This window comes from Myxine glutinosa, chromosome 2, assembly GCF_964187855.1.
Source record: "Myxine glutinosa chromosome 2, kmMyxGlut1.1, whole genome shotgun sequence".
Classification (NCBI taxonomy): Eukaryota; Metazoa; Chordata; class Myxini; order Myxiniformes; family Myxinidae; genus Myxine; species Myxine glutinosa.
The window spans coordinates 55,354,296-55,371,785 of NC_136262.1; the positions used below are offsets into that span (position 1 = coordinate 55,354,296).

At 42.6% G+C, this 17,490-nt stretch overlaps 1 protein-coding gene across 2 annotated transcripts in view; it reads right to left on the minus strand.

Moving 5' to 3' along the window:
• Positions 1-2,164: 2,164 nt before the first annotated feature.
• The window catches only part of LOC137421784 (arf-GAP with SH3 domain, ANK repeat and PH domain-containing protein 2), a 170,413-nt gene continuing 155,087 nt past the window's right edge, over positions 2,165-17,490 (minus strand). The window contains exons 16-26 of one of the 2 annotated variants that reach the window (XM_078773312.1): positions 16,702-16,787; positions 16,379-16,494; positions 16,079-16,146; positions 13,617-13,724; positions 13,004-13,304; positions 12,048-12,215; positions 11,872-11,950; positions 11,144-11,211; positions 7,113-7,234; positions 6,740-6,862; positions 2,165-5,188 (exon numbers count right to left, since the gene is read on the minus strand). In XM_078773312.1, the coding sequence (XP_078629438.1) occupies positions 5,114-5,188; positions 6,740-6,862; positions 7,113-7,234; positions 11,144-11,211; positions 11,872-11,950; positions 12,048-12,215; positions 13,004-13,304; positions 13,617-13,724; positions 16,079-16,146; positions 16,379-16,494; positions 16,702-16,787 (1,314 nt within the window). In that variant the 3' untranslated portion in view covers positions 2,165-5,113. Of the gene's footprint in view, positions 5,189-6,739; positions 6,863-7,112; positions 7,235-11,143; positions 11,212-11,871; positions 11,951-12,047; positions 12,216-13,003; positions 13,308-13,616; positions 13,725-16,078; positions 16,147-16,378; positions 16,495-16,701; positions 16,788-17,490 lie in introns of both variants that reach the window. The other variant, XM_078773311.1, reaches the window with a different exon arrangement.

Here is a 17,490-nt window from a genome sequence, read left to right on the forward strand (position 1 = left end):
GAGGAGCCATGCCATCCCTTCCAAAACGTCCTCACAAAGTGCGCTTCAAATTACCACCTCAAGCCGGCTTGTTGGGCATCGGGTACAGAACACACATATGATGGCTTCATCCATCATAATTAAGCCCGACAATGTGCCAGAGATCAAACTAACTACACCACGGGGCCAATCCCAAGATTCAAAAAGCTCCGACATGCCAATGGGGTTAGGGGGAGAACCTCCTGACTCCTGCGACTCCTCCCATGGACGCAGTTCGGGCCCAGGCGAATGGGTGGTTGGGGAGATGGGGGAGGAAATTCCAAAAAAAAGGGGAGGACACAGGCGCATTGAGGCTTGTCTTGGGCCTTGTCTGGAAGCTTGCACAGCACACACACTCTTCAGTCGGGATTTCCTTTATCCTTGCTTTCACTCTTCTTCTTGTTCTCATCCTGCTCTTTCGCCGCCTTTCATTCTTTCACCTTCCCTTTCATTACCACACCTTTCTTCATTCACCTCTTCACCTGTCACCCTTGCGCACGTTCGCATCGACTTTGTCACCATGCCTCCGACGTCGAGCTGCGTCGTTGGCCTCCACCCCAACTTTGTGTTTTCCCACCAAAAAGCCGGCATCAAGTTTGCACCGCGAACGGTTCATCACTGAGAGCATGGAGGCATGTTGACGTCAAGGAGGAAGGACCAAGAGCAGAGCGTGAAGGGGTCCTGAAGTATAGGACCATCTGCAGTGTCATTGGGCAGTGCTAGCTCAACCGGGCTAATGCAAGGTGTGCTGGGGCACGACATGTCTCGTCGTCTTCTTTCTCGTCTCGCACCTCAAATTGCCCCTCCCAATATTTATTTTCCCATTGGATACATGATTGGCACCATGTTAATGGAAAGTTGCCAAGCAACTGAATAAGGTGCCGATTAGGCGGAAAAGGGTCGATTAGGGGATAAGGTGAATGGATAAGGGGCTAAGTGTTAACTGGGGGATAATGGCAATGTACAAGTGCCCTGTACATACTTGTAATCCTGCTTGGTAAATACGTGCCAGAATTGAATGCATGGATAAAACGAATGCATGGCTTGACTTATTCTATTTTGATGGCAACGTTAGGCAGCTGTGGGTGATTGGCCAGATTTAATTTGGCTTATAGATTGCTAGAAGCAGTAACACAACAATTGGTTCCGCTCGGCTAGCTAATTAAGATCTGTTGTGTGACTGTCAGCACGATACTCGGTCATTCTCGGTCTTCCTCGTATGGTAACACGAGTCTGGGCATGGGATCCCGTGGGAAGTTCTGAGGCAACTGACTAGCGTTAACTCCAAGAGGACGGCACGTCTTGAAAGACATCAGTTGACATCTGTCAAAATATGGTATATGGGATTTGAAGCTGGGATCCCAAGCTCATGGAGGAATGTGTTCAGATGGGAATCTCAAACAGGCTCGAGTTCAAAAACAAATTCCAACTTTTTTAAACTCCAGAACTTCGTACAAATATCTCTGATTAACACCCTCCTCCTCCCCCCATTCCCAGACGGGAGAGGTTACTACAATCGGTTTTGTGTGCCAGTGAGCGAGTGCGAATCTGCACACAGACCTACTTTAATATAAAGCCTTCATTCACAGATCTACTGTAATCTATACAACTCCAGCATGGTTCTGCATTGTTAAATGCTCAATGTTGTTACCTCCACCACCAAACGTGGATGGAGATTATATTTTCAGCCCTGTCTGTCTGTCCATTTGTGAACATATCTCAAAAAGTTGTGGACAGATTCGGTAGAAATGTAGCATATGTGACAAGGACGAAATGATTAGATTTTGGTGAAGATCCGGATCCGGCTAGTAGAATTTTTGAAGTGATTCTTCACCATTGGGAGATGGGGCCAAAAACGAAACATAGCGGGATATCTCAAAAAGTTGTGGACGGATTTGGACCAGACCTGGTGCAGAGGTTGGGTGTGTGACAAGGACGAAATGATTAGATTTTGGTGAAGATCCAGATCTGGCTAGTAGAATTAATTAACTTAATCATTTTAATCATTAACACCTCAACTTACAGGTGTTGTGACTCATTGAAGTTGGAATCACACCCAATATCATCAGTCTCTGCTGGATCTGTACAAAGTGCAGAAGTTACAAAGGGAATATTTTTCTCTTCCTTGAGCAAAAAAAGGCAGCGATGAAAAGATGAACAAGTATTTATTTCAAGGAAGAGGCAGTAAAACAAAACAAAAACAAACAAACAAAAATTCCATTTCGGATTTTCAAAGTGAATAATTAAAACAAATTTTAGTATCCTCGTATCCACCAGCCTTTTCAAGACGTACCATAGTGTTAAGGTCAAACAAGTAATTATACTAAGGTTACAGAGCAGGAAATGAATCATTATGAACATGTTATACTGTATATATATATATATTTATTTATATCGAAACAGATCAGCAAATTTCATGCTTGCTGGGAATCCACGATTATCAAAAGAATTATTTCAAGTATGTGCAAAGAGAAAAAAAAAAAACCCTACATCTTCGTTCGATCTCTCATGTTTGACAAATCTGGAAATGGGCTTTCACATTTATAACCCAGACCCTTACACTACAGGTACGTTGTATTTATGAGTTAATGCCCTCCCCACTCACTGCCCCCACACCCTGAAAAAAAAAAAAGGAAAAATACCTTCTAGGCAACCTCCAAAAAATAAAATTAAAATGTTGGAAGTCAGACAGAAGTGTAAATGAGAAATATCCTCTTGCCGACGTTGGTGAACAGGAGGGAGGCAAGCAAAGTGAGGATACGTACAGCAAGGATGCAACACATTTGATGATAGATTGTGTGAGGGGAGGGATGGAAGAGATTTTCTATATACGTGATGGCAAATGCATGGTTGGTTGGTCAGTTGTCCAAAATGTGGGACAGCAACACAACAATGCGATCTTGGACTATGTCTAAAGTTTGGTCAAGCGTCACCAAGCCTACAGCAGAATACCTTCCTTCATTTGGCAAAGACGCAGTACCATCAACTTTGGATGCAAAAATATCGACATGGCAGAACTCTGCATACTTTTATAATGTGAATGGCTTTAATATATGGTTAAAAGCTCGGCTTACTGAAGCTGCACTCTTTAGGCCTGTTTGAACAACACGTTAGCTGCCATGGGTCCCAGGACCGTCTAATACCTCACCTACGTGGCCGTTCAGGCTTCTCGTCCAGCCCCCTGAAGGGGTAGTCTCAAATTATTGGCCGGCTTGACTAAAGGAAAAGTAATCACATCCACAAATTTAATGTTACCAAAGGACATGTTTTTTGTGGTTTTCCGTCAAACAAGCGCAAATTTATTCACCTCTCCTTTCAATGTGCTTACGATACACATCATTAAAAACAATGCCATCACCGATTACCATTTTCGAACAAAAACGCTTTTGAACGACAGAAAATTATTTCTCCTCAACTCACTCAACATTGCGAGAGCACAATGAACTCACAAGATCACAGTGATCAACGATACGTGAAGAAAAGCGAGCAATTTACACGTGACGTAGGCTCGTCCGCAGGCTTCATGTTGTAAACGCTTTTGAGCTGCAGCCTCAGATGGCCTCAATGGCCATTCCAGTTGGATCAGCTTGGATGCAAATATTGAACGCTGCAACTCAAAAAAATAGCCCTTTGTGGATTTTACATTGGAAAAAAACAAAATGGGTAGCCGACTCATTTTAAACAGATCGCCAAAGGACCGTGATTGAATTTGAAGTTGAAGATGGATCCCTTCAACCCATAAATTAATTTCAAAAGGTGGAAATCTTGGAAGCGTGAATGTTAAGAGGGTAAAATAAAAGCCTTGGTATTAAAAAAAAAAAAAGTAGATTAATTAATGGGCATGGCATTATTTTTTACATATATTAATGGTTGCGGGATTGAAAACCTCCATGAGTCAACCAAGGTCATCCACAAATTACATGTGCAAGGGGAGTGACAAGGGTAAACTGGAATGAACAGGAGTGAGCAGGAAGGAAAAAGAAAATGAGGTATGTATGAGGGAAGGAGGAATAGGAGAAGTAATTAAAGATTCCACCATATTTGCAAACATACAAAAAGTGGCTCCAGAGCTGATTGGCAAAACTGAGCAATTATTTACCCTCAAGCATAAACTACAAATACTATAACTTTCGAACAGATGAAAAAAAAATTGCTTGGCCGATACCGAAATCAATTAATTCACACAAATGCAATGAAAATAAAAATACAAAAACAATATCAATCAAACAAACAAATAAAAAATAAAAATAAATAAGAAGATTTGCTCGACAGATTTTATTAAGGTGACATCAGATCGTTTTCTTGATCTATAGTATGTAACAACAACATCAACCCTACAATTTGAACCACAGTATTTGGAATGTCTGAGTAACCACTGATAAGCAGCAGAAACAACCAACACAAGTCACAAGCTGCACTAAGCTTTTTCTGGCAATCATATGATTACACATCCACCCGCTTGAAACAAGAACTACGAAGGCACTAAAAGTTCCAGACCAATAATCTCACTTCTGACCGTCAACTGAGATGAACAACACATCAAAGTAAAGTACCAAAAGCAACACCTGAGACTCCGTGAGTTTTGAACCAGTCGGTGATTGGGAAGAGAAAATACAAATAAAAACAAAATGCATGGATCAAAGGAGAAAAGCAGGCATGGCTTGCATTCTTCACAGTCAAAAACGTTCAGGTCTGCAATACTGACCTTGAACCTATCAGTCGAACCCAAACAATTGGCCGCACACGGTGAAGGAGAGTAACTGTGTACACAAATACAAACACTAATGCACAAACAAAGTCAACGTCAAGAAATCCCGACTTGCCTGGTGGGTTTGGAGTGCTCATTGGCTCTACCATCTCGAGGCTAATTACTTATTGACCCAAACAAGTTATGGCGTGAAGCAAAGTGCACCGACCAGAATTGTACAGTACCAATCGCGGCACCTGATTACAAGTTGTACGTTAATCGGAATAGTTAACCAATGCCAGTGACACAAGGGTTTCCAGTTTTATGAGGACACAACGTGCCAGAACTGAGGAGGGAAGTGGGGTCACAGACAGAATGCAAGGATTTAACCTGGAACCAGTCTGTACATCAGTCCTGCAGGAAGTGAACGAAATCCGATGGAAAGAGACCTCTGCGCTCTGGATTGCCTTCAATTTCACCTTTCTGCAAAATGACAAATCAGAAATCAAACTTAAAACTAAAGATATGAGTTGGACCTTCTCGCATATGCATTGTTGGATGTTGCTACAACTGCCATCATCAAGTTAGGTCAGGCATTTAGAATTTGGCCAGGGTAATGGTGACACAATGGCCTTCTCCTTGAAACATTACTGGGTTTTTTAAATTATTATTTACAAAACTAGGAAAATGGAAGAACAATAAAAAGCTAATATTTTGATGTCCACAAGTGCCTGCCAATATACGCGACAACCGGCACAACATCTGCGAATGACAGTGTACTCGCTCTTTGACGAAATGCCCTGATTACCAAAGCCACAGCATCAATAGGGAAAATAATTTTAGAGCCAGTGATTTTCCATGATCACAGAAAACGGACGGAATTCACAGAATCGGTGGCTTGAAATGGAAAACTGAATCTGACGAGACACAATATAAATCCTACTATAAAATACAAGTCAATTATTTGTATGTGTGTACTTTTGAAAATCATAGAAAACTAGAGCAATGCGACTGTCGCCAATATGCCTCCGCATAGTCCCACAACGGGTAGATGCCCTCGTTCACTGTCTTAAAATAAACAAGTTTGATTTAAATCCCTTCAGCTGTTTTCAAGTATCACATTTTCACCAACCATGATCGGTGAAGCGGTTTCAGAGAAGGGATTTTTATAATTATCGGCTTTCAAGCTAATATGGCTCCAACACCACATACGACCTTAAAAATGCACACTCTGCCTATGTATGGGTACGGGATCACCTTTGTGAAGTGTTGTGTTGATTGGATAAGGCTCGTTTTTCTATCCAAGATAGCTGCCAAACCATGTGACCTATGACATCATTTTCAAACTACATGCAACAACGGTGCTAGATGATATTTGTAAAATTTTGCATCGATAGGGTAAGCGGTTTCAGAGATAGTTATTTAATATTTTCCTTCAATCCAATCTGGCTGCCTGCCACACCATGTGACCAATGATGTTTTTGTGATAATCTTTTAATCGCCATGCCGAGTCAATGAGACACGTAAAGTTTCGAGTCAATCGATTTGGTGGTTTGAAAGAAGCTGCTTTTTTAAGGTTTTAGGTTAAATCCAATATGGCTGCCAAACCATGTGACCGACGGTCATAAATTTAATATTTCAATACAAATGGGTCATAGATCATGTGAATGCAATTTCAGATTTTTAGGATAAGGAATTCGAGGGGAAAAAAAATTTTGGGCTGGTAAACATTTTATAATAGGACTTGACCTATGATGGCATCATTATCATGCCTTTGTTCCCCATCGGGAGTACTTGACAATGTGCCAAGTTTCAAATTTTTCCATTCAGTGGTTTCTGAGAAATATTTTTTAATATATTTTTTGAAACGGAAGTTTTTCATAGAAAAAAATAATAATCACTGGCTCTACAATGTACATATTAAAATACAATTTAATAAATGGTGCCTGTTTGCATTAAAACTGCCACAAACGATCAAGTGTCTTTTGTGATATTGAAAATGGTACTAAACAGATCAGGAACAATGGCACTTACAAACCACTTTTCATCCTCCTGTCCCAACACCACAATGACTTCACCAGCATCAAAAGTCAGCTCATCGATGTGGTCTGCCTGGCAGTCATAGATTGCTCTGGCCCGTCGCTGTCTCGGTTGGCTCTGTTACATCACACCATCAAATCATTAATGATGAACATTGCAAAACCTCCGACATTTTGTAGACATTTTGTTTTTAACTCGATCACTTCAGGGACTCAAACACACGATTACATTTTAATCACAGACCTATGTCACGTACATGAGTCCATGTTTTACAAAACAATTATTTTCTGTACCAAACACTTCACTTCAAAACGTATCTCGAACAAATACAACAATGTATGCTGTGACATTTGAAAGTCATTCTTACCAAGGCTACCTTCCTTGGCGCCGGTTGAGGAGGGGGGGAGTGTCCAAGCTTTTGGCTTGCGGGTGGTATTTCAGGAGGTAGCTGGGTAGCTTGAAGGGCATCACCAGATGGCTTTTGGCTGACTGAACACCGTGAAAAAAGGAAACATTTCTAAGCAATTTATGGAGTAGGGTTCATTCAGTTGCTGCAAGTATGAGGATTCTAGTTTTCCATCTGCTCAATATTTCCAACATAGTCTTTGCATCAAAGTCCCACATGCCTACTGCTTTGTGTCAGTTCTATGGTGCAGAAAGCTGCCCTTATTGTATCAATGATCCCTTGTATTCCCAAATGCAAACCTGTGAATCGGTTCACCAAATCTAAGGTAAGAAAATGCTCCATTAACATTCCATAATTATCATTTCCCTCGCACTCCAATTAATTACCTCCGCCACCGAAGGTAGACAGAGGTTATGTTTTCACCCGTTTGTGAGAAGGATATCAAAAATGTTATGGACAGATTTGGATGAAACTTGGTGGACAAGTCGGGTGTATGACAAGGACGAATTGGTTTGACTTTGGAGTAGATCTGGATCCACATACTAGAATTTTAAAGTCATTCTTCACCATTGAGCGATGGGGCCAAAAATGATATATAACAGGATATCTCAAAAAGTTGTGGACGGATTTGGACGAAACTTGGTGGTCAAGTCGGGTGTATGACAAGGACGAATTGATTAGTTTTGGTGACGATCCAGATCTGGATAAGAGAATTTTTAAAGTGATTCTTCACAATTGAGAGATGGGGCCAAAAACTATATCCAGTGCCTATAAAAAGTCCACACCCCCTTTCAAATTTTACACCTTTTGTTGCCTTGTAGCTGAAATTAAATTACATTAAAACAGACTTTTGCACCTTTATTTACACATCATAACCCACAACTTCCAAGTGAAAAATAAATTTTACAAATACAGAAAATTAATAAAAAACAAACGTTACGCCTAGGTCCCCCGTCGGTGAAGTGATACGAGTTGACAAAGTGGAAGACGCAAGGCGGCCATCTTGGATTTTGACACGGCGACCCAATTTTCAATAGCGTTCTTCCTTATGCCTAGATACACCCACACACCAGATTAGAAGTTGGTACTTCGCTTATTTTTCAAGATATTTCGCTCACAAGGTTTAACATACATGGCGGCGGCCATCTTGGATTTTGATGCGGCGACCCAATTTTCAATAGCGTTCTTCCTTATGCCTAGATACACCCACACACCAGATTAGAAGTTGGTACTTCGCTTATTTTTCAAGATATTCAGCTCAAGGTTCAGACATACATGGCGTCAGACATACATGGTGGCGGCCATCTTGGAATTTGACGTGGGTTGCACCCACACACCAAATTCGAATGCGGTCCTTCGCTTACGCACGCACGCATGCACGGACGGACGGACACACGGACGGAGGGGAAAACCATAGTCCCCCTTTCGCTCCGCGGTGCGACCTGGGGACAATAAAAAACGAGAATATCCTGGTAGGATAAGTGTCAACACCCTTAAAATAGCAATTGTAAATTATCTCAGGTGTAATAATTCACGTTCAAAGTGATATACCAAGTTAATTGGCCTCCACCTGTTTCAATTTGTAGTGATTCTGATCGTTTCGGAATAAAATCAGCTGTTCCTGTTGTTACTGTCTGTGACCTCTTCTTCTTCACCACCCGAGTTTGACTTATGGTTGTGACCTCTTTTTCCTCTCTGATGCTTCTTCCTCTTCTCCCACCCTCCCCCGAGTTTGACTTATGTGGATCAACCCATGAGTTGAAAGCCTGTGATTGGCTGTGGGGCAAAAGACAAACAGGATGGTGATGCAGATGATGAGAGTGTGGCCGTTTGGAGGAATGCTTTGGACTTCTGACTCAAAGCTGCGATGGGGCATTTCCCAGGCAAGAACTTGAATGCCTGATGTTTTGAAAAGTGAGATATTCGTGGCACCTCAGATGGTGGGGGAGCGTTGAGGACGGATTGACTGCTCCAGGAAAACGAGGGAGCAACAGACGGGCGGTCATAGAGGACCTCGTTCCCTGGCAGCGGCTTGTGCTGCACCATGAGGCCAGGTCACCTCTGTATGGTGGTGTGATTCCGGTGGAGTTTACTGAGGGCGAAATGCTTTGAAGCTGAGACCTCGGAGGTCAGTGAGAACACAAAGCCAGAGAGGGACTTCGCAGTGTGGATCATTCTGTCCTCCATCACCCTCGTGCCTGTATGCTGGCTACTACCTCCGTTGGGGTGTCTCACGGTGCTGATCGTTCTGTCCTTCATCCCCATTGTGCTGGCTATTGCACTGCTGTCTTGAGGCATCACACTGGGAGCAAACATGGTGACTGAGTAGGGATTAATGCCTACACAGGTTTCTCTTTCATGGAGGAAGAAGGTCCATTGGCCTGATCTGGTTTTTCCCTTTTTCTCTCTCGATGCATATGTATATAGGTCTTGTTGTTTTAACCGATAATTCAAGCAGTTTGACCCCATACTTTGCTTGGTGTCTTGGATGCCATAAAACTGTAGGTTTCCTCTGCTGGGTAGTGCATTTCACAGCAAAGACTCAACCATGAGCACCAATAAGTTTTCAAAAGATCTCCAGGACAAAGTTGTCGAAAGGCACAGAAAAGGGGATGGTTATAAAAAATATTTCAAAGGCCTTGAATATCCCTTGGAGCACAGTAAAGACAATCATTAAGAAGTGGAAGGCGTATGTTACCACCAAGACCCTGCCTAGATTAGGCCGTCCCTCCAAACTGGATGACCAAGCAAGGAGGAGACTGATCAGAGAGGCCACCAAGAGGCCAATGACAACATCAAAGGAGCTACAGTCCTTTATGGCAAGCACTGGTCATTGTGTGCATGTGACAACAATATCCCAAGCACTACACAAGTCTGGCGTGTACGGTAGGGTGGCAAGAAGGAAACTATTACTCAAAAAGGCCCACCTTGAGTCGTGTTTGAGGTATGCAAAAAAACACTGGAAATTCTGAAGCCGCATGGCAAAAAGTTTTGTGGTCCAACGACACCAAAATGGAACTTTTTTGGCTTTTAAAACGTAAAACGTTTGGCAGAAACCCAACACAGCACATCACCTAAATAACACCATCCCTACTGTGAAGCATGGTGGTGGCAGCATCATGTTATGGAGATGTTTCTCATCAGAAGGGACTGGGGGCACTCATCAGGATAGAAGAAAAATCCTAGAGGAAAACTTGCTGCCCTCTGCAGGAAAGCTGAAATTGGGACAGAAGTTCACCTTTCAGCATTACAACGACCCAGAGCACACAGCCAAAGCCACACTGGAATGGCTAAGGAACAAAAAGATAAATGTCCTTGAGTGGCCCAGAGCACCGACCGAAATCTAATCGAAAATCTGTGGCGTGACCTGAAGATTTCTGTCCATCAACGCTCCCCACACAACTTGACTGAGCTTGAACAGTTTTGTGCAGAAGAATGGGCAAATATTGCCCAATCAAGGTGCGCAAAGTTGGTAGAGACCTATCCCAACAGACTCTCAGCTGTAATGGCTGTCAAAGGTGCTTCCACCAAGTATCAACTGTATTTTGATTAATTTTATGAAATTTGTAGAATTTGTTTTTCACTTGGAAGTTGTCAGTTACTATGTGTAAATAAAGGTGGAAAAAGTCTGATTTGATGCAATTTAATTCCAGGTTATAAGGAAACAAAAGTGACATTTTTGAAAAGGAGTGTAGACTTTCTCTATGCACTGTATAGCACAATATCTCAAAAAGTTGTGGACGAGTTATGACAAAAGTTGGTGGATGAGTTAGATAGGTGACAAGAACAAGCTGATTAGATTTTGGTTCAGGTCAGAATGCAGATCTGGCCGATCAGTGGAATACAAAACATGTACTGTTCAGCCTGGCAGAGGTATGCGCACTCTGAGTGCCTTTCTAGTTAATAATGGGACCCATGAGAGCATCGGCAGAAATGACCATGATAAATTGATAAATACATAGCAAATTGAGGTACACCTGCAGGAGTCTTACCAGGAGGATGAGGGGGTAATACACGCGGACCTCGAACAGACTTGGTACTGCTTGCACCTTCAGAGCTTCTACAGAGAGGGACAAAAGCAGAGTTTAAACACAAGAACACTCAGGGGGAAAAAAAAAGGGTTCTTATCTGAGCACTTAGCACCAGATGCTGCGGTCCCAGCTTAAAAAACTCAATCATTGTGTTAAAATTTGAGTTACTTCAACAGGATGAGGCTATTAGGCCATTTAAACTTGCCCAATGGTTGCCAACCTATGGTTGTTTGTCCACATTCTCTGTCTTCTTTAAATGCTGAGCATCAAGCAAGGAAGCAGCACATACCATTTTAAAAGTCTTTGGTATGACTTGGCCAGAGTTTGAACCACTGATCTCCAAGAATCAGAGGAGACACTCTAACAATAGCACCACGTCTGGTTGAACCATAGACTGGCAAACGTGGCGTTGATTTGTTCAGTCTAAATATGCCCTCGTCTTTCAGCCAATATATGTACAAGCTCCTTCATGAGCTGAGAATGCATTTTAAATAATCAAAACAAATTAACAAAACAAAATGGTAAACAAAGTTACAAGCAAGAAAACCCCAAATTAGCGGTTAAAAAAAAAATCCTGCACCACCACCCCCCCCCCCCTCCTTTTCTAAGAAAGGTCATTGGAAAATTGCAGCAAAAAATTTATGCCAACAAACAGGTTAGCTCAAATCCAGCATCAAGGAAACACTCACATTGGTTGCTGTTGTTGCCCTGTGACATCCAACAAGCTTGGCGTTTTGGCAACAGGTGGTGGAGGCTGTAGATTTCGGTCTGGAATTCAAAAAGAAACCAATTGAGAACCAAGTTCTCAGGTGAACAAAAACCTCCGAGTCATCCTACTCCACCAAACTCACTTCACCAATCATACCTCGGACAGAAGGACCACGGATGGGTGGAGTTGGAGGCACTGGACTCGGAGGGTCTGTGGGACTGTGCGGCGGTACAATAAGACTTTCAGTCCTCACCATTAACATTTTCTTCTTTGCCTCAGGAGGAAGTGGGGGAGGTGGTTTTGGTGGAGAAGTGCCAGGAAGTACTTTAGGGGGGGAAGACATTAAAAGGTCAAGGATAAGGGAAGAAAAAATGGAAAGCAATAATTGGTAAAGCACAAGGGCTGACAACATTTCCCATAAACGCTTCAGTATTCTGACATGAATAGGAAGGCAGAAGGGGCAGTGGGGTAGGTGGGAAAGCAAATGAAGAAAAGGTTATACTGTACTTGTGATAAGACAAGAAAATAAAATATTTTCAATCAACATTTTTTCCAAACTGAAAGAAGAAATTACAAATCTTGATTATTCCACTTTATAAATGACTAATTGTGCTAGTGGGATAACGACAAGTGATGCAGCAATAAAGCAAAGCATGACTGCTGCATCGACATGCAGTACCACCGAGCAAACAAACAGCATACTTTACGTTGCAATTGACAGGGTCAACTGTGGACAATATTTTATCCTACAAGTCATATCATAGTCATATATCAAGCCTGGTGTTGGCTTAGCGGTTAGGGTGCCGGCTTGGGATCCTAGGATCCTGGGTTCGAATCCCAGTCGATCGCTGAATTAACGCCAGGGGGGTTGACTCAGCCTGTCATCCTTCCGAGGTCGGCAAATTGAGTACCAGCTTGCTGGGATGAATGATCACGGTGTGTACCCCGATTTAGAATAGGTACACGGTATCCCTGCGCATCGTAAGAGCGTGACCAAGGGTTGGCGTCAGGAAGGGCATCAGGCCATAAAATCATGGGGCCCGCAAGGCTAGCCCCCGCTTTAGCGGGGAAAAATGGCCTTAAAACGATCATTCATTCATACTTTCTCTCACCTTTATGACGTGGTGGAAGAGGTGGCCCGGACGATACAGGCACGGTGGGCTGAGCTAAAGATGGTGTGGGAGATTGTGGGAAATAAGGCGTGCTGTCGTAACTGGGAGCTGGTGGGGCTCCATCCATCACTTCCCAATACAGTTCATTCTCCAGGAAAGCAGCGGTGCCAATGCGGGGCTTTTCCATCGAATGGCTACTGCAACGTGTGCGGTGGGGGACTGGAGGCGTGGTTGGAACAATGCTTCCAGTAGAAAGGCACATAGTCAATGGTCGCTGAGAGCTCTCACGTCGTCCTGGGCTCTGCTGGTGGCAAGCGCAAGCGGAAAAAAAAAAAAAACAGTTTCTTTATTTAATAGGGAGCTCAAGGATCCACGTTGAACGAAAAATGGTGGTTTGCTCATGAACAAAAAGAGGGTACAACCAGGTAGACACGAGACACTCGCAGCAGGACACTCGCACAACAACAATAACAACAATAACAACAAACACACACACGTATGCAGGAAGACAAACATTTATGCAAGCTTAAATATGTAATATCTTAAAAATAAATATAGAAAATCAGAATTGAATAATGGTTGTCAGTTATAAAATTAAGTAAAGAGGCTGCACCTTTTCATCAAGGTCATCATCGCTCTCATCAAGCGAGTCCTCACCCAAACGCCACTCGTATTCGACATGAAGGTGAGCGTTAAACCGGCCCGACATCGTATTCTGTAACTGCACACACATATATGGAAATGTAGATTGTCATCCACATCCAATCATGTTCATATACAGGGTGTTTCAAACAAAAAAGTGGACTATTTGAGCAGCCCGATATTCATTTCCTTCTCTCTTGCAGGTTATGGTGGTGGTGGTGGTATGCCATTTCTAGCAAGCAGTCACAGTAGGACCCTATGTCAACTATGGTGTTTACTGTGGAGCAAAAAGTGAATATCGTGACTATGGTTTGAGACAAAATCCTATGTGCAGGTGCGCCGACAATACTGTCAGTATTAAAATGTTCACACCCATAATGGACCTTTCAATGGGAGCATTCAGCGCTTTGTGTAGCACTTCCAAGCACATGAGGCATGAAAAATCAAAATAAACACAACAGTGCCCACCCACCATTGAGAACTGGCAATCTCAGCCTCATCCGACGGCGCATTCTCACTTCTGAAGTAAAGCTCTACCCCTACATCATATCCGTAAGGCATAAACTAACTCCAAATGACATGGCAAGACGAGTAACAATGTGTGATTGCTTCAGTGACTGAATGGAAAGTGTTACGTGATACCTCCCCAAACTCCGGTTACGGTGCCCCTCAGTATCGAGAGGGAATGCAGCAGAAAGATTTGTTATTTTGAGTGTTCTAATAAACCAGGGTAAAACCACACCAATGCAATTGTGCAGAACAAAATAAAGTAATTGTATTCAGAACTCTCACATACATAATAACACTTGAAGTACAATGAAAATATCACTTGCATCAAATGAACAATACATATGATGGTACAATCATTCCCCAATGCTCTCAAAGCAATAAACTCACGATATGCCAAATGTGAATGGAATGTAACACTCCTAAAGTCCATGCACAAATCCGCACGCGGGGTGAAGGTTGAAGTCGATCTGGCGAGAACAGGCAGTTATCAGCGCGGCTGTGAACGAGGAGTTACGAGGTGAGAGGTCGATATGGGAATTGAGCCAATATGAACCAGCGGCGCTCCACACGAGGTCGATATGGAAATCCCAACGACAAACGATGCACCAGGCGGACGGATCGGCCTGTAATGGAGGCGCTTGCTTTCCTTCCAACAATAGATCACTCTTGGTGATAAAACCTGAGACGCAGGTTTAATTGCAATCGCAATATGTGACGATGTCGCGGGCAATCCCTTTCCCGGGAAGCCTCAACTCATTCGCGACCAATATCAAAAAAGTCCACTCACAGCCTCGATGCAACTTACGGCTGTATCTCTCTCATGGTCGTCTCCTCTCCCTCCTCCCTTCTCTTCCGGTTTCTTTCCCGTGTTTTCCTTTTTCCTTCACAAACATTTATTTTTACCTTTTACTAAAGTCATCTCCATTTCACACAAAAATCTTAACAACAATATAACCTGAAACTAAAAATCCTACAAGTACATAATAACAACAAAGGCGAAGTGACAAATCCGTAACAAAAGGTGCACAAGTTGGATCAACTCCTTCTGATTCAGTGATGAAGCACACTTCCATTTGAATGGGGCTATCAACAATCACATATTCTGGGTACTGAGCCTGAGGAGGTGTCTGAGATGTCTCTCAAGGCGCCCCCGCCCCCACCGCCCCCCTGCCCACCACCCCCCCCCCCCCCGGGTCCACTTGCCTCTGTGCATTAAATGCCAGATGGGGTATGTCGGGACCGTATTGGTTCGAGGACGCCAATGGTAAGACGGTAACAGTCAATGGCGAGCGGTACCGTGGTGTGTTATGCCGATTCCACCGCGGATCTCGCTCAAGTACCGTCTCCAAACCAACTTAGACTTGCATGGTTCATATGCAGGATGGTGATCCACTGCACACTGCAGGTGAAACGATCAACTTGCTCCACCATCTGTTTGGAAATCGTGTCATCAGCCTGGGCACAGCGCATGAGTGGGCGCACCACAGCCCGGATTTGAAGCCATTGGATTTTTTCTTTTGGAGTGCTGCCAAAGGTCAAGTTTACACCAACAAACCTCAAACCCTGGCTGTCCTGAAATAGGAAATGGAGGACTACCATCAGGCTACCACTCCAGCCACTTACAGATGAGTTTTGAAGAATTTTGAAGTTGGGATCAAAGCCTATTTGAACAGAGGCAGAGCACACATTGAAAATGTCAATTACAAGCAGTATAATGAGTGATTTGAAGATGGCATGGTGGATGCTTTCCATCAATGTATCACTGAACTTGTAATCTTTTGTAATTTTCTACATCAAAATGTTCAAATAGTCCACTTTTTTTGAAACACCCCATATGTTCAAATACACATTCATATTATATATTCTCTCTTTCTTGTTCTCTCTTTTTATAACAAAGGAAAGGTTTAACAAAGTTTTATTTACCAATGTCTCACACGTATTCTGCTTGAGACGCTGAGCTATCTCCAGTGGAGTCTCCCCTTCCTCGTTCACTGGCATCCCCAGACAAGGAAGAATAAAAATCTTCGTTGGAAAAAAAGAGCTATCATCACATTGCGTGGCACTTCACCACCATACTCAACTAAATTCCATAAGTCCCACAGACACCGAGGCAGGACAACCTCCACCATGATAATTAAGCACCACCTACATAACTCATACCAACCGTACTGTGCCATGACACAAGCATTGCATCATAACATTGTTGGCAAAAGGCAAACCTACCCAAGTTAGTGGAGGCCTTGCTCCGAAGTAGAAGTTTAATGCACTCAGTTTGCCCATAGTTGCAGGCGTAATGTAGAGCGGTGTTCCCTTTTACAGTCTGCTTATCCAGATTCCCACTGGAAGACAAAAAAAAAACCAACAACAGCAGTGTAGAAAATTTAGAGTTTGGTTTGACTGGTCCATCGATTTCTCACCTTGCTAGTCTAATCAGGCCCTTTGATTGTCTGGCAGCCTACAGTACAAATGCCACAGGGACATAGAAACTACTTTTAGCAAATGAGACTTCAGAAGGTTCAGAATGATCACATGATCAATGGATGTACCAATTCTGGATGAGGAAGTCAGCAATGTGCAGGGAGCAACGGTCCATCTTCCTGATCACCAAGTGCAATGCAGTCTCACCATTTTCCTGACAAGTCAATCCAAAAGAAGAACAAACAAGTCGAGCGACATTCTAAATACACCGTGCCCATGCCAAATAAATAAATAACATATCCTCCAGCACATGACATTGCTGCCGGCAGCACATGAAGACGGAATTGGGAGGGAGCGATGTACAATAATCTATTGATTAATTGCGTAATTAAAATAAATAAATAATAATCTAATAATAAATTAATAAATTTAAATAAAAATATAATAATCAATTTCGTAATCAATTGGCTAATAGCATACCTACACCACCACTGTTTCATCCAAATCAGCAACGTTTTGAAAATTAATCAAGTAATTAATTGAAAAATGAAATAATTAATCGATTTATTGGATGAATCAATAAATATAAAATACCCTTTTTAAAGCCAAATCACTTGGTCACTGTCATGTCCAAATATCAGCTTCCTAGCCCCAAAGGTGCCTGACATATTGCCCAGAGGAGAAAGAAAATAAACAAGTACTCAATAAATTGATAATAATTGAATTGATCTCGCGAGATCTTGGAGACGTCATGGAATTTCGAAGCTCCACACGGTCTCCACGTTTTCAAAGTTAAGTCTTTGTTCACAATTGTATTTTGTCGAAACTGTATTTATGTTTCGGTGTGTGAACCTATAGTGTGCCCCTTGGAAGTTTCTCGGTGTTTATCTTCCATAAATTAATTGTTTATTTGCCGC